The 25,915-nt window shown below is 43.5% G+C and overlaps 1 protein-coding gene across 1 annotated transcript in view; it reads left to right on the top strand.

The window, feature by feature from the left end:
* The window catches only part of SLC9A3 (solute carrier family 9 member A3), a gene marked incomplete in the record, with an annotated part of 668,605 nt that extends 642,962 nt beyond the window's left edge, over positions 1-25,643 (top strand). Inside the window, 3 exon segments of the mRNA XM_073630751.1 lie at positions 6,431-6,541; positions 18,707-18,944; positions 25,166-25,643. Of these exon segments, the coding sequence (XP_073486852.1) occupies positions 6,431-6,541; positions 18,707-18,944; positions 25,166-25,169 (353 nt within the window).
* Between the last annotated feature and the right edge of the window lie 272 nt (positions 25,644-25,915).

Raw genomic sequence — 25,915 nt, 5'->3', positions numbered from 1 at the left:
ATGGCCTTTATGAAAGAGTGGCAAGAAGAAAGTCATTGTTGAAAGAAAGCCATAAGAAGTACTGTTTGCAGTTTGCGAGAAGCCATGTGGGGATCACAGCAAACATGTGGAAGAATGTGCTTTGGTCAGATGAGACCAAAATTTTACTTTTTGGCTTTAAAGTAAATCACTATGTGTGGCGGAAAACTAATACTGCACATATCACCCTGAACACGCATTCCCCATCGTGAAACATGGTGGTGGCAGCATCATGTTGTGGGGATGCTTTTCTTCGGCAGGGACAGGGAAGCTGGTCAGAGTTTATAGGAAGATGGATGGAGCCCAATACAGGGCAATCTAATTCCGCGTACACATGAGTGGACTTTACAGCAGACTTTGTCCGGCGGACTTTTCGATGGACTTTACAACGGACTTTCCGAATGAACAGACTTGCCTACACACGATCAACCAAAGTCCGACAGATTCGTACGTGATGACGTACGACCGGACTAAAACAAGGAAGTTCATAGCCAGTAGCCAATTGTTGCCCTAGTGTCGGTTTTTGTCCGTCGGACTAGCATACAGACGAGCGGACTTTTTGACCGGACTCGAGTTCGTCGGAAAGATTTGAAACATGTTTCATTTCTAGGTTCCTCGAACTTTTGGGGAAAAAAAGTCTGCTGGAGCCCACACACGATCGAATTGTCTGATGGACTCCGGTCCGCCGGACCAAGTATGCCGTAAAGTCCGGTCGTGTGTACACGGCATTAGAAGAAAACCTGTCATGCCGCGTACACACAACCAGACTTTGCGGCATACTTGGTTTGGCGGACGGAAGTCCGCTTGTGTGTACGCGGCATCAGAGTCTGCAAAAGACTTGAGACTGGGGCGGAGGTTCACCTTCCAGCAGGACAACAACCCATAACATACAACCAGAGCTACAATGGAATGGTTTAAATCATAGCATATTCATGTGTTAGAATGGCCCAGTCAAAGTCAAGACCTGAATCCAATTGAGAATCTGTGGGAAGACTTGAAAACTGCTGTTCACAGAAGCTCTCCAACCAATCTGACAGAGCTTGAGCTATTTTGCCAAGAAGAATGAACAATATTGTCACTCTCTAGATGTGCAAAGCTGGTAGAGACATCCACAAAAAGACTTGCAGCTGTAATTGCAGACAGAGGTGGTTCTACACTGTATTGACTCGGGGGCTGAATACACATGCATGCCACACTTTTCACATTTATTTTTAAAACATTTTGAAAACCATTTATCATTTTCCTTCCACTTCAAAATTATTTAAAACTTTGTGTTGGTCTATCATATAGAATCCCAATAAAATACATTTACATTTTTGGTTGTAATATGACAAAATGTGGAAAATTTCATGGGGTATGAATAGTTTTTTCAAGGCACTGTAATATATATATATATATATTACTATTATATATACTAAACTGCCTGCACACCGCTAACTAACCTGCCTCTAGCTAATGTTCTCTCATTTATGACACTATATACGGCCGCCGTGTAAGCAGCCTTATATAGTGTGGGGCGTGGACTTAGCCCCCTGAGCCATGATTGGCTAAAGGCCTGCTGTAAGCATGCAGGTCAGGTGCATGCTTTGGCCAATCATCAGACATCAATGCACTGCGATTGAGCTGTGCATTATGGGGCGTTCCGGGGGACTCAAATTTGCCGAACGCCTCATAATGTTTGGTATGCCCTAGTTGTTACTTAGTGAAGTCAAGACCTAAATCCAATTGAGAATCTGTAGGAAGACTTGAAAACTGCTGTTCACAGAAGCTCTCCAACCAATCTGACAGAGCTTAAGCTATTTTGCCAAGAAGAACGCCACTGCGATTGAGCAGTGCATTATGGGGCGTTCTGCGGCACTCAAATTTGCCGAACGCCCCATAATGTTCGGTATGCCCTAGTTGTTACTTAATCCTGATCTCTGAAGTATGTGTATTATGTAGTCCTGACCCCTAATCTTAATTTACTTAATCCTTAAAGGGGTTGTAAACCCTCATGCTTTTTCACCTTAGAGCATCCTATGCATTAAGGTGAAAAAACTTCTGTCACTGACCTGCCTCGGCTCTTGATTAGATAGATTGATAGCAGTGCAGCCATTGGCTCCCGCTGCTGTCAATCAAATCCAATGATGCGGGCGCCGGGGGGCGGGGCCGAGTCCGACATTCTGCGCCTGTGGAGTATCTTTTATGCCAGGAATGTCCTCCAGTAATGTACTGTTGGCCACAAATCAACCAACTGTGTGCTCTTGTTTTTTCCCTTTGTTTTTTTTTTGTTTGGTTTATGAAAGAGAAGTGAACAGAAGCAATAACACAGACTGTACCTAGTCACCCCCACTAAAATAAAGAGTTTACAAAGCGTTTGCGATATAAAAAAGGTGTAAAACTAGTAACCTGCAGTGAACCACCCCCTTATTAGATGTTCTTAAATCTCCTATGATCACCCCCCCCCCCCCTCCACAATAGGGGGTCGGAAAAGTACATCCCTATCAGGCTGTCAGCACACCCACTGGTAAACCGCCCGATAGTAACAGGTCATCGTCCCACCTTCCACCTATACCCTACCCCGCCTGTTTTACGGCCCATACCCTCACACCTCACAAGCATATACACCCAGCTAAACCCCTAACTCCTAACATACAGCCTTGGGTTAAGTGGGTTGAGTTGCAATGGATATGCATTTACACGTGAGCTTAAACTAGAACACAAGTTACACCAAAGAATGCCTGAAACAGTCGGAGGAGCTGTCAGTGGTCTCATTCACCCTAGGACACACCAACCCCTAAATGAACAGGGTTCCCTGCAGAAGATCTGTACAACCTGAAAACTTACCAATGGATGCTGATACCTCGCTATCTTCCCACTGCTTCTGTCCACCAATAGAATACTCAAGAGAAATACCCATATCCAAACCCTGATGTGCCACTCATATACCCATGTATGATGCTATACAGTACAAGGTTCTAGGCACGGAAATACATAGAAAAGTATTTAAAGATAGGTTCATGTGTTTGAGTTTTGTTTTTCTGCAATAGGATTATGATCCTATCAATGCTGGTATTGGGTTTATAGTTGTAATTAATTACTTTCTTGTGTCAGTAATTATTTTGTTTTATTGATATGTTTAGATTCAAATATCGATATAGTATTCAGCGTGTTACATCTTTATACATCAGAACACCACAGACAGGTTCACTACTCACGTTCAACCTACTTGTTTCAGGCCCCGACACCCAAAACACTTAGATGTCCCACTCTCATATTGACAACATGTCACCCATTTTAGGGATACACTCTTCTCCTTTACATTCCCAGGTCCTACCTTACCAAACCTCCTCAGACATGCTCCTTTGCCACCTCTGACTGACGGGACGTTTTCTATTGATTACCGGACCTACTTTCCACTATCCACAACCTCCTCCCACTCACTGGTGACCACTATGACCCTCATTCTAGCCTACTTATTCTCTAAGATCATACCACTGACCCCATCCGGACACACCCAAATACAGCTATATATATTTCACCTAGACAAGCGAGCAGGTTCTAGCGAGTCACCGCACTCAACCTTGTCCTATAACATATCTTGACCTTACTGCCCATCCTTCAAAGGATAACCCCTCACCCCTTCTTCTCTCTCCCCCTCTTGTGCTCCTTTCTTTTTCCCTACTCCATCTTCCCCCCTCTTTTCTCCTACCGCACGCCACTTTTCAACCATCCCAACTTACATTCCCCCATTCCCCCATCAGGAACTGTCCCTCTTCCTCCTCCTCCGATGTAAACATACCAAGTACAGCTGAGTAACCCAGCTATTCAAACAGCCGATAAAACTCCTCTCATAAAATGGCTTCAGCTTCTGCATCCAAACATACCAAATTCACTCTAAAAATCACCTTGGGGTGTGGAGAGGCAGAACGGGGAGATGCCTATGTAAACAAGGCATTTCCCCATTCTGCCTTGTGACAATGACAGAGATCCACTGCTCCCTGTCATCGGAAGCAGTGATCGCTGTCATGTCAGTGGTAGCCCACCCCCCCACAGTTAGAACACCTCCCTAGGACACACTTAACCCCTTGATCGCCCTCTAGTGTTTAACCCCTTCCCTGCCAGTGTCATTTACACAGTAATCAGTGCATTTTTATAGCACTGATCGCTGTATAGATGACAATGGTCCCAAAATAGTGTCAAAAGTGTCCAATGTGTCCACCATAATGTCGTAGTCATGATAAAAATCACAGATCGCCGCCATTACTAATGAAAAAAAATAATAATAAAAATGCCATAAATCTATCCCCTTTTTTGTAGACGCTATAACTTATTGCGATTTTTTTTTACCAAAAATATGTAGAAGAATACATATCGGCCTAAACTGAGAAATAAATTGAGATTTTTAAGGAATTTTTGGGGATATTTATTATAGGAAAAATTAAAACATATTGTTTTTCTTCAAAATTGTCGCATTTTTTGTTTATAGCACAAAAAATAAAAACTGCAGAGGTGATCAACTACCACCAAAAGAAAGCTCTATTTGTGGGAAAAAAAATACGTCAATTTTATTTGGGTGCAACGTCGCACGGCCACGCAATTGTCAGTTAAAGCGACACAGTGCCGAATCGCAAAAAGTGCTCTGGTCAGAAAGGGGGTAAATCTTCCGGGGCTGAAGCCGTTAAAGTGATAGTAAACCTTGGGTTTAAAAAAAAATAAAAATAACAGACATCATACTTACCTCCACTGTGCAGTTAGTTTTGCACAGTGTGGCCCCGTTCCTCGTCTTCTGGGGTCCCCCAGTGGCTCTCGCGGGGGGTTACCTTGCGGGTGTGCTTCCGAGTCCAGCATTTGCTTGCATAGGCACAGAAAGCCGGACTTGGCCCCCGCCCCCTGGGGCCCGCGTCATTGGATTTGGGGAGCCAATGGCTGCGCTGCTATCAATCTATCCAATCAAGAGCCGAGGACCCTGAGCAGAGAGGGAGCGCGTCTCCGCCGTGGGAATTAAAGGGCTCAGTCAGACTTTTTTTTTACCTTAATGCCTAGGATGCATTAAGGTGAAAAAACACGAGGGTTTACAACCCCTTTAAGTGGTTAATGAAGCTTGTTTGGAAAAAAAAAAAAATGAGGTGAAGGGCTAACAATACATGCACATACCAAATAAAGAATAAGGGCTCATGCACACTGCAGCTCAAAGGAGCTCAAAGAAGCAGCTGCTACAGGATTTTGAGCTCTTATTATTTTTTGCCTAGGAACTCCCATCCATGTAAGCCAATGTGTCCATGCACACTAGGGCTTTTTCAGGCGTTTTCAGGCATATGCTCCTACAGGCGGAATAAAAAACACACAAAACGCGCGTGAAAACGCATGAAAACTTTTGTTATAGCTTTTTGTTTTGTTTATACAGTGGTTAAGAAAATACTATCTAGGAGGGTTTGTGAAAAAAACGCTTATGCTCAAAATAGCTCAAAAGAGCTCCAAAGAACTCAAGAAACACGATCAAAAAACAAGCTTCTTCAAGCTTTTATAAAAAAATAACAGCTCAAACGCCTGCAAAAAAGCGTTTTTTTTTTTTAGAGCTGCATTGTGCATGAGCCCTCATACTACCTGTTGCTCTATCAGAATGCACTTAGCTTTTAAGCCCTATTATGGTCTGCAACACATAGGATTTTTGTGGACTGAGCGGTGTTAGCTCTGTCAATTGTCTTTTGCTAAAACTATTCTCTGATATCTACAACATAAAGTTAATCTTTATGTAGTCCATGATAACAACTAGCAGGGGCTAAATGAGCTCTTTATTTGTAATAAAAACATCTTTGCCATTCTGAAGCTTCCTTCCAATCACTTTGCATATTATTTTATATATACTGTGATTCTGTACAAACATGCTGCAGAAATCTCCCTCCACCGAGTCTGGCTGCAGCCATTTTAACTGTGGGCAGCTGAAGTTGCTGCCTGTTCACTTACTGGATTTACACAGACACACGCCTCCAGCTCTGCAGCTTTCATTGGCCCTCTTATGACTCATCCCCCCTCCCTTCCTGGCAAATTCTCACAAGAGTGAGAGAGAGAGCTGTGAATGATATCATAAGCAAAAGCTAATGACCAGACAAACAGGAAGTGGGCTGTATAAGGTATTTACTGGCAGAAGAAAAATGTTTTACTATCCAAAGTTAAAATAACAAGGGCAGAAGATTTAATAGATGGAAGGTTGAAAAATGTACTGAAGGTCCACTTTAAGATGACACAGGCAGTATGTTGATAATACAGGACTTTGGCTTGAATTTTATGACAAGATCAACATGATTTTTGGAATTTATCAAAAAGATACAAAATGTTTTCAGTTGTATATTTAATCAAAAAGAGGTAAATAAATTAATTGGGTTTTCATACTCTTTAACTACAAACTTTAATGCAAGTTTTATTCACACAGAAAAGGACTTCGATCCAGAAGACACTATGGAATATGATACTCAGTTTGATCACAGCATTGCTTTTTTAAATTCCTTGACAGAGAACAAAGGGAATGTGGATCCTGCATTTGGTAATATTATTTATAAATATAACATGTACTCATCAGTTAATGTTTTGTTTTATGTTATTTGCTATACTTATTTTTTTTTTAATCTGGACTACACTTGTCTGGAAAGTGAAAAAATAATCAAAATGTTGAGCTTTGACAATTTTTTAGTATCAAAGGTTGACCTGTACCCCCTCCTCCTGTCTACTTAAAGTGGGGTTCCACCCAAAAAAAAAAAAAACTACATCAAAAATCCTAAGAAAAATACAAAAAAATTTGGATATTTTTTTTTTTTTTACTCACCTCTAAATGCCTGTTGCTAGGGGGTCCCTCGTAGTCTGCCTCTTTCAGTGCCTGGGCTGGTGACATCACTTCCGTCTCGGCACAGGAAGGGCTCAGCTCTGCTCCCTCCCTCCTGTCAATCATCTGGGACCCATTACAGGTCCCAGGTGACTGAGCGGCCAATCACGGCGCACGGCGCCGCTCGCGCATGCGCAGTGGGTGCCAGGCTGTGAAGCCACAGCCGGCTGAACGGAGGGGGAGAAGAGCGGGGCTTCGGTCCCCCACATCGCTGAACCAGGAAAGTCAGAGATTACAATTTTGATTTCAAGGGTTTCACTGCGCTATTTTAAGTGTACAATATTTCCATATCTTCCGTATTTATGTAAATACAAAGCATACCTAAAAAATACTTCTTAACCCTTTGTTTATTTGGAGCACATTTACAGTATACGTATGACTCTACAGACGACTTCTATTGCTTAGAATACATGGCTGAGAAGAGAAGGAACAAAGTGAGGGGAGGTTTTTTGAAAGTTTATTACCATACAATGCAGAACCCAAGCTTTTAGAGTTTAACCCTCTGTTAAGGCAGACACATGCTCAAATCTAGTTGACAACTGATGAAACCTGCCAGCACAGTGAAGACGGGGTTAGTTTTGTTAAACATTGCTCTATAGCCCCCCTCCAAAACAATATAAAGCAGGGGAAAACTAGATAGGATTTTTAAGCAAGTAAAAAGCACAACTAAAGAGGTAAGCAGAAAGTTTTATTTGTATGCTGTGCTAATGGAAACATGTAACAAATATGAAGTAGGTGTTAACCAACTTTAAACTTCCAAGGGTATGTCTAGGAATATCTACATATTTTCCAAACAAGTGTACGTTGTGTAAACCTGTGGTCAGTGTATGGACATACTGTACTCTTAATAAGCAGTCATTGTTTTCAGGTTAAGTACATTTTCTACAACTACAATACATCCTGTTGATATATTGTTGTAACTTGCTGTGCACTGACCTGAAATCTCAAACGAAGTTCCAGCATTTCCATACATCTTCTGTGAACTGCAAAACATCTCCTTCCTAGATCTCTGAACTCTGCCTCTCTGAACCCTGCATCACATACTACTGATCTGTGAACTCTGCATCACTTACTCCTGAACTCTGCACCACTTTCTACTGATCTGTGAACTCTGCCTTACTATTGACCTGTGATCTCTGCATCACTTAAAGCGGAGGTCCACCCTAAAATAAAAAAATTACATTATCAAAAAAATATACAAAAAAAACATTTGAAAAAACATTTTTTTTTTACTTACCAGAAACCCCTGTTGCTAGGCAGTCTTCCTAATCTGCCTCTTCCTATTCCGTGGTGGTGTTCCTTCACTTCCTCCTCTTCGGCGAGCTGCCCCGTTGTCTTCTGGGACATGTGTGTGTCCCAAAAATCAACAGGGCCATTCACAAAGCGCAGCGCAACTTGCGCATGCGCAGTAGGAAACGGGCAGTGAAGCCGCAAGGCTCCACTGCTTGTTTCCCTTCGTTAAGATGGCGGCGCCGACACCCGATCCGATGGACAGATCGGCCTTGGGGGTCCGACATCGCAGGCTCCCTGGACAGGTAAGTGTCCTTATTAAAAGTCAGCAGCTACAGTGTTTGTAGCTGCTGACTTTTAGTAAAAAAAAATTGCGGCTGGAACACCGCTTTATTAATGATCTCCGAACTCTACCTTATTTTCTACTGACTTCTGAACGCTGCCTTACCTACCAATTGCCTTTAAACTCTTCCCCACTTACAAGTGGTCTGTGAACTCTGCCCCACCTATTACTGATCTCTAAACTCTGCATCACTTACTACTTATCTCTGAACTCTACTTCACTTACTTCTGATCTCTGAACTCTGCATTAATTACTTTTGATCTCTGAACTCTGTCTCTCAATTACTCCTGACCTGTGAACTCTGCATTACTTACTCCTGACCTCTGAACTCTGAATCACTTACCTCCCTTGCCAGGAGTATAAATGAAATGTAGGAGAAAGCAGGTACTTTATACAAATTTTGGTCAGTGAGCCCAGTGAATATAATATAAATGAATATGAGATACAACAGTCTGTCACATTAAACAAACAAATGTGAAAAGACATATAATATCAAATCGGCGCTCCTGTCAAATTGCTGAGAATCGACACAATTGCATATAGGGTAAATGCACATAAAGTCGCTAAACATTGAATCGCAGATCTGACAAGTGCTGAAAATTGTCACAATTGCATATAGGGTAAATGCACATAAAGTCGCTAAACATTAAATCGCAGATCTGACAAGTGCTGAGAATTGACACAATTGCATATAGGATAAATGCACGTAAAGTCGCTAAACCTTAAATCGCAGATCTGACAAGTGGATAAACGTGAAGGTAAAGTTCATGGCTAGCTTCATAAGTGAATAAAGATCTCCTACTGATTTACTGCTGGGCCGGCTTGGAAATCCACATCATAAAGGAATGATCTCATGGCATATTGAATAGATCTACATATACTGCGCTCTAATGTCCAGCATAGTTTTTGGGAAGGATTTGTACTGAGCGGCTCACTGGTTTACAGTGTCTCCCGCATGGCTTTTTGGCATTTCCGATCCATTTTCGTTCCTTTGGCTGAACACTGTCAGCTTGGAAACCTGACACTAAGTCACTGGATGAGAGGATATTGACGGCAGTTATGTGAAACAGCAAGGTTTTTTTTATATACAACTTGGACAACACACATCTTTAATAAATCCTTTGGAAAATAGTACTACTCTATGTGGAGCCTGTCTTTTTATTCCTTATATCCGCTGATGATGTGGATTTCCAAGCCGGCCCAGCAGTAAATCAGTGGGAGATCGTGAATGCTTATTATCTGCAACTTTGTGGTGGCCGGTGGAAATGCACACAGACTTTCCTGGCCTGCCTCAGGAGATCCTGTAAGCCCGGGTACCTGCCCAAGAACCGCTGCACCACCAAAGTTAAGGACATGAGCCAAACAGGACACATGGGTCAGGTGTCCCTGTCAGAGGGCGGAGAGGAGGTTGGTGCCATTGTCGCAAACCACCATTCCTGGCGTAAGCTGGTGTGGCGTCAACCACCTCTGAGCCTGCCCCTGCAGAGCTGACAGAATCTCTGCCCCAGTGTGGCTCCTGTCCCACAAGCACACCAGCTCAAGCACCACATGGTATCTTTACGGAGCACCACTGGTTCTGAGGACAAATCAGCACAGGAAGAGGCCATGGAGGAAGAAGAAGAGGGGGTGGAGGAGAGAGGTGTGTCAGAATCACTACTAGTAGCATTTTGGAGGCGTGGTGGCGGAACAACCTCCAACACTACTGCACCCTGTCCTGCATCCTTCCCAGCTGCCAGCAGAGTCACCCAGTGGGCCGTGAGAGATAGGTAATGCCTCTGTCCATGCCTGCTGGACCATGAGTCAGCGGTAATATGCACCTAACCTGTTCAGCGAGGCCAAGACATTGCCTTCCACATGCCGGTAGAGAGCCGGAATCGCCTTCCGTGAAAAAAAGTGGCGTTTGGGAACCTGCCACTGAGGAAACGCACATTTCACAAACTCACGGAAAGGGGCAGGGTCTATCAACTGAAAAGGCAGCAGTGGAAGTGCTAGCAATTTAGCCAAGCTAGCATTCAACCGCTGGGCATGTGGATGGCTGGGAGCGAACTTCTTTCGGTGGTGCAGCAGCTGGGGCAGGGAAATTTGCCTGGTACAATCAGATGTTGGTGTACCGATAGCAGATTGCCCGCAAATACTTGGAAGTGACACACCTAATTCTACACCTTCATTCCTCTCAGTGCAGGTTTCAGAGAGGACTGCAGGTATAGTGGGGTTGGAGATCCCAGCTGATGAGGAGCAAGGAGAGGTCCGCTTTGTTCTTCGGTGTGGGTCTTTTAGGTACGCTTGCCAACGAACTGCATGGCAGGTCGACATATGTCTGGTGGGGTGCCTAAGCGGCTGCTGTTTTGGCCACATGAGATACGCTTCAGACATATGTTGCAAATAGCAACGGTGAGATCTGCTGCACACGTCTCAAAAAAGGCCCACACCAAAGAAATTTTGCAATAACGTGCAGAGACAGCAGTGCCCTGCACATGCGGAGCTCTGCAGTGTAATGCAGTCGGTTGGCTGCCCTTAAGCTGGCCCCTGGAGGGCATCCTGCCTCGTTGGAGATGTACCTCCTCCTCCTTCTCCTCCTCTCTCTTATCAGGCACCCATGTAGAGTCAGTGACCTCATCATCCCCTCCCTCCTCGTCACTGGAGCAAACCTGGCAGTATGCTGCAGCTGGGGGAACATGACTGCCAGTTTGCTGTCCTTCTTGGGCACCCTCTCTCTCTGGGCTCACGTAACTGCCTTCCTCAAGCTGGATACCACCATCAGAGCCCTCAAAACGCTGCACATCCTCCTGCAGCATGTACCCAACACTGTGGTCAAACAGTTCGGGGGACTCCTCAGGACATGATGGGGCTAGGGAAGGGGTGACTGATGCCATTGAGCTGAGGGAAGAGGCCGCTTTGGCAGCTGCTTTGGCAGACAAAGTACCGTGAGCCTGGGTGAGAGAGGATGAGGAGGATGAGGACAGCTTGGTCATCTACTCTACCAACTCTTCTGCATGTTGCGGCTCAACACAGTCAGCTGCCGAAAAAAAGAACAAGCATGCCTCACGTCCATGTGCTGATGAGGATGCACCGTTTCCATGACCAGCACTGTTGCCTCTAGACACAGAACCTGCTTGCCCTCTTTTATTGTCCTGTGTGTGTCTGCCTCTCCTTGTTGGGGTTCCAAACATACTGTCTTTGATGTATTGGAATAGGTACACAAGGAATTGTCTGCAGTCAGCTTTAGCTGCACACTGTGCCCAGTATACAGTACACTGACTTAATAAACTGCAGCTTAGTTCAATCAACTGCCTATATTATTAGGAAGAGAACAGGGATGGTCTGCAGTCAGCTTTACGTGCACACTGAGCCCAGTATATAGTACACTGACTTAATAAACTGCAGCTTAGCTCAATCCACTGCCAGCCTATATTATTAGGAAGAGAACAGGGATGGTCTGAAGTCAAATTTACGTGCACACTGAGCCCAGTATATACTACACTGACTTAATAAACTGCAGCTTAGCTCAATCAACTGCCAGCCTATATTATTAGGAAGAGAACAGGGATGGTCTGCAGTCAGCTTTACGTGCACACTGAGCCCAGTATACAGTACACTGACTTAATAAACTGCAGCTTAGCTCAATCAACTGCCAGCCTATATTAATCATAAGAGAACAGGGATGGTCTGTGTAACGAGCCCCTTGCTCGTTTGGTTCCACTCTCCCGACACTCCTCTGCAGCTACTGAATCAGATTGCAACGTCTGATGGTCCGTTCATCCGATGCTCCGGGACCGGGAACTACAGCTATGTGCCGTTCAAATCCAGTTGTGATGGCTCAGAACAAACACCAGGCAGGCTGTATGTAAGTTCAACCAGGAATCTCCTTTATTCAAAAATACAGGCTCTTTTATACACTAAAAGAGGAGGTGCAGACCTCCTGCTCATATTGATGAATTGATGACATTAGCATTTAACAGTAGGAGTCCCAACTGTATGAATCAGTCACTATTCCAATATGGCAAATCCAGGGTCCCCAGAGTCTGTGTGTCCTGGGGGACCAGGACCCGAATCCACAGTAATACCACCTCAAGGGTCCCCAGGCATACAGCTCACAAAGAGCACCGTTCCCCCAAATGCCAGGGCCCACGATCGATCGGCAAGAGGCTAGCATACAGTCCCCTCCAAAAGTCTCTCTCCTGGCTAGGTTTGTCACATTTCTCCCCTTTTGGCAGGAGACTAACACAGGAGGAGACCCCAGATGGGTTGACTACGAAGTTAGTCAGTAGTTCCAGTCCTCTAATGCCTGTACCCACACAGTACGCCAAACAAATTGTTCCAAACAGAGTATTACTCACCCAGCCAACCTCTGCCCCTCTCAGAGAACATATCTGCCGCTGGGGAGAGGCCTGAACTGGCCCTTCTCCCTGGAGTCCTTTATGCTGCTGGAGAGAAGACAGGGTGTCTGGGCTCACTCCGTCATGCTGTTAGGGATCTGGGCTGACTGCCCAGCATCCCTGGGGTATATAGGTGGAGACTGAAGTCCCATCCACCTTTACAGGAAATCCATCCTCTGTAAGTTGAGGGCAGAGGCCAGCAGTACTGGGCCTGTTGCCAGCCCTTCTGCTGGACCCCACACCATCTGCTCCGGCTAACTGTTGGGGAGGGATGACGAACACCTCCTCTCCCTTCTCCCCCTGTATCCTGATCTGCTGCTGGGAAGTGACCACCTCCATTTCACCCTGAGCCTCCGGAACCGACGCAGGTGTAGGGCAGAGATCTTGGCCCACTGTCCGGTTGCCAGCGCTTCAGCTGGGGAAGTTCCTTGTAACTTCACAGATACTTCTGTTGGTGCTGGGCAGAGCACAGTGAAGTTTGGCCCTAATAACAGCTCTTCTTCTGCTGGAGGCTCACCAGGTTGTTCTTCCTCAGCAGAAAAGTCTATCAAATCCCCTGTCTCTGCAACTGGTGTCTGGGGATAAAGGTTCACCATCTCCTCTCCGTGGAACCCAGAAGATGCTATCAGTGCTGGGCAGAGGTTAGCAGAGCTCTGCCCTGTTGTCAGCACTTCAGGTTTGGGGACGGCAATCTTCAGATTTTCCACTGCCGATTCTCTTGCATTCTGCTGGACAGGCACATTCCTCCATCCAAGATCATCCAATGCAGAAACAGGTTCACCAAGGTCAGTCAGCACTTGCTGCATCCGCCATAAGACCTCCGCCTCCATAGCTGCGGGTGCAGGTTGGCAAAGCACACCGTTACTCTGCCACATTGTCAACTCTTCAGCCAAGATTTCAGAGTTGTCAACTGGTATTTCCTGATAGTCCCAGGCAACGGGAGCACCACCCTGCTGCTTAGAAGAGTCTAACAGCAGTTTGTAGGCGATCTCCAGCTCCCATTCCTGAACGGCCAGAAACTCCAAATCTTCCTGTGCCCAGTGCACTTCTGAGACATTCAGTCTCCGCTCTCTGTGCTCCATTATTTCCTCCAAATGCCACTCCCGATCACTCCCAAAGTCAGGGTCCCTGGACAGCCTCCAGTACAACAATCCCAGGCCATCATAGTCAAAGCCTTCCGTGGGGCTGTCATCCGCTGTCCATGGGCACACTTGGGCTACATACCACTGGAGGGCTCTGTAGCTCTCGTCCAACCGCATTTCTGCCCGGATCAGCCTGCTTAACTCAGCTGTCCACTCCTGGTTCAGCTGATCCCCCAATAACAGCAATTGTACTTCATAATGCGACCAATACCTTACATGGATGGAGGGGAGAATGTTTCCCTGGTTTCGCTGCTCACGGGCTAGCGCTTCCTTCCAGAGTTCACAGCGGATAGAATCAAACCATCCTAGCAGGACCTGCTCTGATACTGGTCCTCTGTGCTGTATCTGCTTCTCTCGCAACCTCCTTCTGAATTCCTCATCCATGGTGGCTGGTATTTCTCCTCTCCTGCTATGCTGCTACTTTGGATCCAGGTGATGGTTTGGATGTGTTCACGGCAAGGAAGCACGATCCCACCATTCCCTCCACGGCTCTCAAGTCTTTCAGCGTGGCTCTCCTGCAGGCTGGTTTGTAGTGTCCCTGTACTGGAGAGCAAATCCCACGGCTGCCAACCAATGTAACGAGCCCCTTACTCGCTCGGTTCCACTCTCCCGACACTCCTCTGCAGCTATTGAATCAGATTGCAACGTCTGATGGTCCGGTCATCCGATGCTCCGGGAATTGAACTACAGCTATGTGCCGTTCAAATCCAGTTGTGATAGCTCAGAACAAACACCAGGCAGGCTGTATGTAAGTTCAACCAGGAATCTCCTTTATTCAAAAATACAGGCTCTTTTATACACTAAAAGAGGAGGTGCAGACCTGCTCATATTACTCTAACAATACAGCTGTAACCTAATTAACCTAATTAACATGAACTAATTAACTAATCCCTTTAGACAGCCTAGATGACTCAGACATGACCTTTAGGCCAGACTGGCCATCTTGTAGTTCAGAAAATCCAATCAACATTATCACAATAGCAGAGTTAATTAAACACAAACAACAATGGGGATCTAATGACTCTTAGCTCCCATACTAGAGACTTATTTACAATACACATTTTAGCCAGGGCCCACGATCGATCAGCAAGAGGCTAGCATACAGTCCCCTCCAAAAGTCTCTCTCCTGGGTAGGTCTGTCACAGTCTGCAGTCAGCTTTACCTGCACACTGAGCCCAGTATACAGTACACTGACTTAATAAACTGCAGCGAGAACAATAGGAACACTCTGAACACTCTGAGATCTAGCTAAACTGAATACAGTATATATATATATATATATATATATACAACTCCTGGGATGCATATAGATACTAAATACACTTACTGCAGCTACCTGAATCGCCTGCCTGCTCTATCTAACTGAAATTAAATTAAATGACACTCTGACTCTCTCTCTATCTCTCTCACATGCCGCAACACACTACACAAGGCTGACACGCAGGTGGCCTTATATAGTGTGGGGCGTGTACCTACTCCCCTGAGCCATGATTGGCCAAAGGCATCCTTCCTTTGGCCAACTATGGCTCTCTGTGCTGACGGCACTGTGATTGGCCAAAGCATGCAGGTCATAGTGCATGCTTGGCCAATCATTAGCCAGCAATGCACTGCGATGCCGCAGTGAATTATGGGCCATGACACGCCACTCGAATTTTGGCACCATAATGTTCGAAATTCGGTGAACGGCCAATGTTCGAGTCGAACATGAGTTTGACTCGAACACGTAGCTCATTCCTACTAAGGAGGCCCTATTCACTCGTTTCTGGACCGGCGTTTTGTCAGGGAAATTAGGCTGTATGCTATGCGCACACCATATCTCCTGTGCTAATAAGCACACATTTCGTCTAATGATATAATGCACCTTACCTATCATTCTATTTTCCGTATATCCCCAAGTAAACAGACATCACCATAGCTTACATTCTCAGCTCCATCAGCATGACTGCTGCTGACCAGTTTACTGCTTCTTTTATTTGCACACAAACAGGAAGTCACAAACTGGAAGGCTTGACCTCACAGGAAATGACCAAATAAGGATGTAACAATACAGGATGTGAATGTCAACACAGTAAATGACCAAATAAGGATGTAACAACACAGGATGTAAATGTCAACACAGGAAATGACCAAATAAGGATGTAACAGCACAGGATGTAAATGTCAACACAGGATAAATGAATTTATACAACAACCAATGAATGATGACTACAATTCCTGCTAATGGGCGCTTATCTACAGGTGTACGCTCATGCCACCATAAATATGTTGATCAGGCATACAGGGGTGACACGAGCACACATACGCTAAACCGATAATGTGTCTGCAGAGTGAACACATCCCCCCAGATGATCGTTCTGTTCATTGCACAGGAGCCCTTCGATGGTGGACATAGCCTCACTCTGCAAACACCTTTCTCCAAACAACAGGAAGTTTTCCACTACCCAACAGATCTCAACCAGCGTCAGTCTCCCCCAGTCAGCTCTTTAGAGTGGGTTGCGGGAGAACTAACACTGGGAGACACTGCGACAATACATATTAAAATACATCTTCATAAAATTTCCACAACACCCTCCAGATGTGGATTGCAAACACTTCACCCATCTTCATTTCTATTACATAGAGGACCACTGGGAAATCTGATAACAATATTTGGTGTTTCAGTTAAGTGCACTGGATCATACAAGGACACATGGGGAGTAATTTACTAAAATTGATGAACACAGAATCTGGTGCAGCTGTGCATACTGTAGTAAGGCCGACCAGAGACTGAACCGCCTGAGATTTGTACCGTGGGTGGGCAGGCTGAATGTACCAAGTTGATTGATCTGCTATAGCCGCTAGCAATAATCACTGTCTTCTCTCAATAGGGAGGTATGTTTTATTTTAACAAATCCTCACACATTAAAATGCACTTACAGGCTGACAAATTTGGTTAGCATTGAGAATCAATAGCATCCCCAGTCCCAGGAAAAGTGGCCGTGCACTCCAGCAGCCATAAATCACACAACCGATGTGACATTAGTGTGGCTATGCCCAACTAGTTTCATCGGTATGACCTCGTCCGGGTACAGTCCTACCCTGTACCTATGGCAAATACTAGTGGAAGAGATATATAATGCATATGCAGGTAAAGGAGGCCTGTAGATGAAAAACAAACTAGCCAGCTCTGACTAAAGTTGAATAATGCCCTTGATATAGGTGTAGGCCATTTACATACCTCCTGAATCCTGACTGGAATACTTCCAGGATGTTGCTAAATGACCCGTAGTCATTACTGCTTAACTCCACCAACAACTGATTCCTCCTGTTCAGCCCACAGGGCTGAATGAGAGATGTATAGCTAGCATAAGGCTGGGTTCACATATATGCGAATTGGATGCAAATTTCCCTGCATCCAATTCACATGACAGGAGAGTGTGCCCGGCTCTCAATGGAGCCGGATCACACAGCTCCAGGGCGGATAGAGTCCTGTGTGTCTTTGGTTCTGATTCGAGTGCAAATTCAAGCAAAAATTCAGACCTGATTCGCACTTGAACTGGTGAACAGGGATGCACCGGACCCCCTTGCTGTGAGCCGCGGCTGCAGCATATGTGAGCTCGGCCTAACTCTTATCCTCTGTGTACAGTCTGTTATTGGTTTCTAAAAATTAAAAGATGAGAGGTTTAACTGCTTGCCGACCAGCCGCCGCAGTTGTACTGTGGCAGGTTGGCACGGCTGCGCGAATTGCCATTATGGTACGTCAGCTCTTTAAATCGATATGGAAGGCGTGCGAGCCCGCACCGTGTCCCCGGAGCCGCTGTCATCCGGGCACCAGAGATTGCTCCTGACAAAGCCAGAACAGGGATCTGTATGTGTAAACACACAATTCCCAGTTCTGTCAGGGGAGTAAAGACAGATCGTGTGTTCCTACTAAGTAGGAACAGTGATATGTCTCCTCTCCCAGTCAGTCCCATTCCCCCACAGTTATAACACACAGTGGGGGAACACGTTTAACCCCTTGATCGCCCCCTAGTGTTAACCTCTTCCTTGCCAGTGACATTTATACAGTAATCGGTGGCTATTTTTAGCTCTGATCGCTGTATAAATGTCACTGGTCCCAAAAAAGTGTCAAAAGTGTCTGATCTGTCCGCTGCAATGTCGCAGTCCCGAAAAAAAATTGCAGATCCCCGCCATTACTAGTAAAAAAAATAATAATAATAAAAATGCCATAAATATATCCCCTATTTTGTAGACACTATAACTTTTGCGCAAACCAATCAATATACACTTATTGCTTCTTTTTTTTTAACAAAAATATGCAGAAGAATACATATCGGCCTAAACTGATAAATACATTTTTATTTATTTTTTGGGATATTTATTATAGCAAAAAGTAAAAAATATTGTGTTCTTTGTTTATAGCGCAAAAAATAAAAAACGCAGAGGTGATCAAATACCACCAAAAGAAAGCTCTATTTGTGGGGAAAAAAAGAACATAAACTTTGGGTACAACGTCGCACGACCGCCCAATTGTCAGTTAAAGCGATGCAGTGCCGTGTCGCAAAAAATGGCCTGGTCATTAAGGGGGCAAATCCTTCCGGGGCTTAAGTGGTTAAAGTAAAAAACAAATGCTATTTATCATAACAATCTTAACTTTATAAAAACAGCCGCATCACAAATACCATGTATGTTTTAATGTTAGCATGTTGTGTCCTTGGGCTTTAAATTAAACTAACAATTTTACAATTTCAAATTTTAGGATATGATAATCCAGTATTTTCGTCTGATGAGGAGCAAAATGTTCCTGTGAAGCTTGCATGGTTGTACAGTGAAGATGCAGTAGTCCCATCCCAAAGAGCACAAGTACAGATACCATATTCTCCAAACAACTTCAGAAGGCTCACTCCATTACGTATCAGCAACAGATCAGTTGATTCATTTTTGATTGCAGATGGTGCAGAGGAGCAGCCCAGATCTTTCCTTCCAGAGACAAACATGTAATATTTGATATTAATTCTTGTTTTAGCCTCCGTTCACACCAGTGTGACTTCAGATGCGACATGTGATTTCCAAATCGCATCCGAAGCCGCACCTAATGTATTTCTATGGGTCTGTCTTATTAGCTGCAACTTGAAGTAGTGCGTTTTGAAAAAGTACATTCATGTATTCATGTATTACTTTTTCCCAACTTCAGTGTGATGTAATGTAAATCGCCTGTGTCCTTATCAGAGCGACTTTGAGCCTTTTTTCACAAATTTTAACTCTTTCCTAAAGAATTGCCGGCAATTACTTAAGAAAAAAACAGTGTGCGGGTACCCCTACTCATTCACCAAAAAAAAGTGTAAAAAGTAAATAAAAACACAACCACAAATTTTAACTCTTTTCTAAAGAATTACCGGCAATTACTTAAGGAAAAAACAGTGTGCGGGTACCCCTACTCATTCACCAAAAAAAAGTGTAAAAAGTAAATAAAAACACAACCACATTTTTTGACAAGTACTTTATTAAAAAACAAAAAAAAAATAAAAAAAATGTTCCTCAGTCTAGATCCCTCGTCAATCATGATGCCAACCCCCCAAAAAAGAGCTCCCGCCGAATGTTGGCTCTGCCATCTGACGTTTCTTAAATAAACTAAGGGGTGGGGCCACCTGATGACATCACAGTGTGACTCCGCCCCTTGTGACGTCATTGCCTGGTGGCATGCTGGATCGATTTTTTTTTTTGGTGGCCGGTAGTGGTGTTCCCCTTAAAATCCATACCAGATTTGAAGGTCCTGGTATGGATTGGGGGGACCCCCACGCAGTTTTTTTCCTCATTTTTGGAATTATGTCACACACTGGATATAGCCAAGTTGCAGTACATTGAAATTGTTAAAAATTACATTAAAGTCGTATTGAAGTCGCACTGAAGTAACGCTTAAATCTAACCAAATCGCACCACTTTGAAGTCGCATTCAGTGTGAACCAGGGCTCAGACAGATATTTTTGATACCTACAAAATTGTTACTATTAGTTTATTGTTACAAGTCAACAATAGATTGGTAATACACATTAAGGGCCCTTTCACACGTGCGGACCATTCAGATCCGTCTGTCAGTTTTTTCAGTGGATCTGAACGTCACTCCATACATCTCAATGGAGCGACGGATGTCATCGGTGACATGTCCGCTGACATCCGATCTGCCCCAATCCTATCCTATCCGCAAAATCCATCCATCTGGCGGATCGTATCAGATGCAAACGAACGAGCAGTCCGTAATCATCCGATCCCCCCATAGAGGAGAGCGGAGATCTGACAGGTCCTTCCCTGCACAGTGTGCAGAGACAGACTTGTCATCCACCGGCTCAGTGGGGATCAATGGCGCGATCCCTGCTGAGCAAGCGGATGGCTGGATATGGATCCGCACATCTGAAAGGGCCCTAATTCAAATCAAACATCAAATCAATGTTTGAACTGTTTGAACAATGTTTGAAAACAGTATAAAATATTTAAATGAGTGGTTTGTGTATTTTGTGGAGAAAAATAAAGCAAAACATTTGCAGTACATGAGTACCAGTTATGCTCTTTCCATTGTAAATGTCTCTTTTTTAGGCATTCATATCATATCATATTCATATAAGTATTTTTGTTGGCTTATCTCAGAAAAGGAAATTAAAGATCTGTTATTTATGCAAAGGCTAGGCAAATAGGTGGGCTTGACAGGCACATTCTTCACATTCTTCATAAAAATGTAATAGTCTGTGGTCATTCCACAAGCATTCTGTTAGTGGAAGCCTTTTGGTTAAATTGGTACTTAGTTCATCAAACAATATGATAGACAAAAAATGGGGAAAGACCTCCCAAAAAGTAGGTACTACATGCAACCCAAATAATGTAAATGGAAAAACCACCACATCAATAAATGATACCTCCACCCCGCACTGTATTAAAAACTGACAACGTTGTCTATGTATAAAACCAGAAGTTTAAAAACCAGAGTCCAGAATCAGACATGACATTAAACCTTTAAATTGGTCACCGGGCATTACTTGCAATATGGGTTAGGCTGCATTCACACCAGAGTGTTTTCAGCTCATAAAACGCCAGAAAAAATCCCTTAAAAAACACCCAACAAGCAAAATCCCATTCAATTAAATTTGATTGAAAGCATTTGATGGGCACGGGTGGCGGCATATGATGGGCACAGGTGGCTGCATATGATGGGCACAGGTGGCAGCATATGATGGGCACATGTAGGTAGGTAGGTAGATATCTGCGCTCAGTATAAAAATAGCATCAAACAGCAGCTGGACACCATAACCCAGATACTGGGCACAGAAACAAAATAAAGAAAAAAAAAGTGCAACGCTTATGCCATAAAATGTGTACGAGTATTCGTAATACCTTTAAAGTGCAAATGTGCAAAAAAAGTGACATAAATAAAATATACAATCACTAATTGTATCATATGCCAATTGATAAAATTGCATATATCACACAGAACTAAAAAATGAACAAAAAACAAATGTCATATATGAAAATGCTACAATAAAGTGCAAAGATATAGTGAAAAATATTATTAGAAAAAGTCCATAAATGTGACTGAATAATCTTTATATAAATGATGTGACTTGATATAAGTGCTTGACCTCGTGAGACCCATCACCTCTAGTAAGATGAAAGGCTTACCGATTGCCAGCGACCCCTCTTGCTCAGGGAGGTCAGAAAGCGCTAATTGGATCACAGATCCCCACCATGGAGCTCCAGCTCTCCTGGGTTTTCCAGATCTCCCGGGTGTCTCTTGTCAGTAACCTCTGTGCCTCAGATGGTCAATCACGGCAAGTATCCCAAATGTTCAAAGATAGTGCAAATCATGCAAAAAAATAAAATACTCCAGATGGTGTAATACGGTCTCATCAAAAGGTCTTATTGGAGTAAATAGATTGCAGTGCTGTTTGAGGACTCCAATGAGTCTCTACTTAGCATAAAACAAGTTAAAAACAAAGATTGCCAGCAAGTGAAAAAATCCTGTGCACGGAGGTTTAAAATGCGGTCACGTACCCCTGATGACGTCAGATTTTGACGGAACGATTGTCGGGTAGCCACACCCACGCACCCTGCGCATGCGCGATCCCATTTTAAACCTCTGTGCATGTGTGGATAGAAAATACAATCAGTATATCAATGGGGAGTAAACAATTTCAAAAGAGCCCAAAGGTGAGTTGCTCATGTTGCAATTAAACAAATCTTAGTTTACATCATCAGCAGCTATGACAAAATCAAAACTGGCCAGGAGTAGAAATAATATTAACCCAGGCTTGTAAGCAACAAAAAATAACATTTAACATGGCAACATGTTGAGCAAAATAAGTTAGCAGGCGGGCAGTGTTAAAAAATCCCACAAGGCTCTAAGATGCAAAAGAAGTAGCAGGCTCACTTAGTCAGTCAGGTATGGAGATAGCCTTATGCCGCGTATACACGGTCGGATTTTCCATCGGGAAATGTTGGATATGAGCTTGTTGTTGGAAAGTCCGACCGTGTGTATGCTCCATCGAACATTTGCTGTCGGACTTTCCGCCAACAAATGTTGGCTAGGCTTTAGACAAGAAGATCTGGATGCCGCACAATGGGTAAAGTTGAAAACTTGTCTTTATTAGAAAGATGGGATCATCAAAAATACAAGACCATCATGCCGAGAGTACATGATGGTCTTGTATTTTTGATCTCTGCATGATGGTCTTATATTTTTGATGATCCCATCTTTCTAATAAAGACAAGTTTTCAACTTTACCCAGTGTGCGGCATCCAGATCTTCTTGTCTAAAGCCTTGTTCCACTCAGCATTTAGCCAGCACCTGGAACTCTTCAAACTCTGAAAGCTTCACATCAACTATACACCTGAGTTTGTGTCCACCTGAGCGGTGAAACACCCTCTTTTGCTTTGCTTGCAACAAATGTTGGCTAGCAGAAGCAGTCGGTCTTGTAAACTAGAGTTCGTAATGGAGAAATAACATTTGTGACGTGGCAAATTAAGAAATCTCCAAATGCAGCGCACAATTCTCTTCTTCTTTAATGGGATAATAATGAAGCTACTTTGCTGGTGATACTCATGGAATTATTGCAAACAAATTTTCAAAAGCTTTTTTTTTCAAGAATAATAATAATAATAATAATAGCGCAAAATAAAACATGCAAAAAGAAAAGTGTGAATCAATACTCACCAAACTTCTACTAACACAAAATTAGCAGAAGGAGCCCAAAGGGTGGCCCTAAAGAGCTGGAAAACCATATAGTACGTCTAGTACGTCACTACATTTGTAATTGTTGGCCAACATTTGTGTGACTGTGTGTATGCAAGACAAGGTGGAGCCAACAACCTTCGAACAAAATTGCACAGTTTTGTTGTTGGAAAGTCCGATCGTGTGTATGGGGCATTAGTTCCATTCACATGGGATTGCCCATAGCTCAGATTCAGTAAAGCAGATAACTGCTTGTAAATCCAAATTGACAGGAGTTATAACTTCGTTATATAAGAGATTGCTAGGGCTCTTTAGGCAATATCTCCAGCAAGTGTAAATATTTACATTAGTTATCACGGAGGCTATAGATGTGAGGCAGGTCGGCTATTCCTTAGTTGTGCATTGATCCATCCATCCAGGAGGTGGAACGCTGAATCTCCACTGTAAGTTTCAATGGAGGGACACATGACAGCAAAGTCTGACAGTTTAGCCAGAGTGTGTAGTAAGAGAAACCTTAGCATCACCATAGCCTTTGCCCTCACGCTCACAGCAGAGTGACAGTCCCCATGTATCACCCATATAGGGATGTTATTCAACAACTTGCGTCTCTTCCATTGAGCCTTCCATCCAAGCTCCTTCACCTCTGGGGGACCCACATGCTGATTGTCAGCCAATACTAACCTTGGGGGACACCTTGGAGCTTGGATGGAAGGTTGGTGAATAACATCCCTATATGGGTTATACATGCTGCTGTGAGCGGGAGTGCAATGGCTATATGATCTATGCCGATTCTGGTGGTTTTTGCATGTATTGTTAATTGCTTAATGTCCTTAATAAAGCTATTTTGCTTTTAGTCACACTATGTGGGATGCATGTAGTACCTCGTTTTTGGGAGGTCTTTCCCCCATTTTTGTCTACAGTGCTTTCTGTTGGTACTCAGACCCACACTGATAGCTCAGAACTGTCCCTGATTTCAAGGGTCTGTCCCTGATTTGGAACAATGTCCCTCTGTCCCTCTTTCCTCCCCATTTGTCCCTCATTTTGGTCTGATCTATATAGTTGTATATAATATGCACTTTTTTCTTTCAAAAAGTGTTTCCCAGCCGTAAACCTTTCTTCTAATTTCTAAATTGTTGCATTTGTAAATTTAAGAAGTTAGTATAAAGGAATAGTAGTGGTAAAAAAAGGATGTGTGGGTTTATCTAATCTTTCTTTGTATAATTCTCCTTTGGGGAGGTGGGGGTGTGGTGGTGTGTCCTATGCCTACATACTTTTGCTAATACTGTAGGTGTCCGTCACTTCCATCTCACAAAGTTGGGAGGTATGCACACCTGGATTGGTGAATTAGTAGACTTCACGTGAAGTAGACTTCACTGTGGCTCCTTATTATTTGGTGCTGTGAGTTCCGCAGTTCCTAACTTTTACAAACAATATGTTATCTCTTTCTGTCCACATTGGATTTTGGATGTTTCTGGCCACCTTCACATGTTCCAGCACCTCCTATTGCATTCTTTATGATATAAACTAAATGACAAATCCCGAAGGGTGCGTAGCAACCCCTCATAATGGCCACAGCAGGTGTATTTTGTGTACTTCTTAAGTTCTGTGTATTGCCATTTTAGGAAAATATTATGAAATTTCTGCTTTTAGGAGAAGTAGGACCAGGAAGCTTGTGTGATTTCTGAAGATGATGACCTGTTAACAGTCTGTCTGCACTGCTGAGACACAACAGTGTACACATCCAGGAACACTTATAGTATTCACAAGTATTATAAAAATATGGTGATTTAAATATTCAGCATCCATAGAGATATTAGTTTGCGTGGAATGACCCTTAACTGACAAAATAGCCTTTCAATGTGGTAAATGTTAGGGTCTTTATTTTATAATAAGGAATTCAGACATGAGATGAACATACTGTAGTTGCCACCTGTACATGTACATCAGAATTGTGCTCAAATGTATTATATTTTGTTAATTTTGTATTAATTTGTTGAACAGGTGACTGTATCGCTATTAACACGCAAGCGTCGAAATGTGGTGTCCTGGGTACATTGACAAAGCAAGATAATATACCTTACGTTTTATAGAAAAATTGTGTCTCATCTTCAGCAGCTTGAACTTCAAACTACTCATCACTGGAAGCTAGACAAAAGAACAACCTGAAAGCAATAACTGAACACCAAATGCAACACATCTGATGTGAATGAAACAAGTCATCTTAGATCTGAATATCTGAAATTATTCATGAACTGGATAGCAAATACATCTATCCAAAGCTGATACAAATATAAAAAATATACACATTTGAGGTTAATTGCAGGGAAATACATGCCAAATTAAATGTCCCTTTACCCTTTATTGACTAGAAATTTTGAAACCTAGATTCCCAGACAAAGTATAGCAGCATTGGTATGTTTTGTTTAGAAGCATTACAATACAAAAAATAGTGCAGCGCTAGAATCTCAATCTATATTAAATGTCCGTAAATGAACACTATGTATCAACGATGGTGCAGGGTGCTTCATGCAAATCCACAGTGCTCTTAATTCCATGCTCCCCCTCTTGTCAGTCAAACCGCTCACCTTGTTAAAGGGACCCCTGAACTAACAGGAAGGTCTCATAAGCGTTCACCACTCAAATTGGTGGTCAGGGTAATGTCTTGGCTGAAAAGCAGGAACCTCTTCCTTAATAGGGATCAATACTATTCTTCTCAGTATGCATGGAATAAACAAAGAAAATACATAGTGC

The sequence above is a fragment of the Aquarana catesbeiana genome, linkage group LG05 (assembly GCF_042186555.1).
Source record: "Aquarana catesbeiana isolate 2022-GZ linkage group LG05, ASM4218655v1, whole genome shotgun sequence".
Lineage (NCBI taxonomy): Eukaryota > Metazoa > Chordata > Amphibia > Anura > Ranidae > Aquarana > Aquarana catesbeiana.
This window is presented reverse-complemented; position numbering and strand designations above follow the sequence as displayed.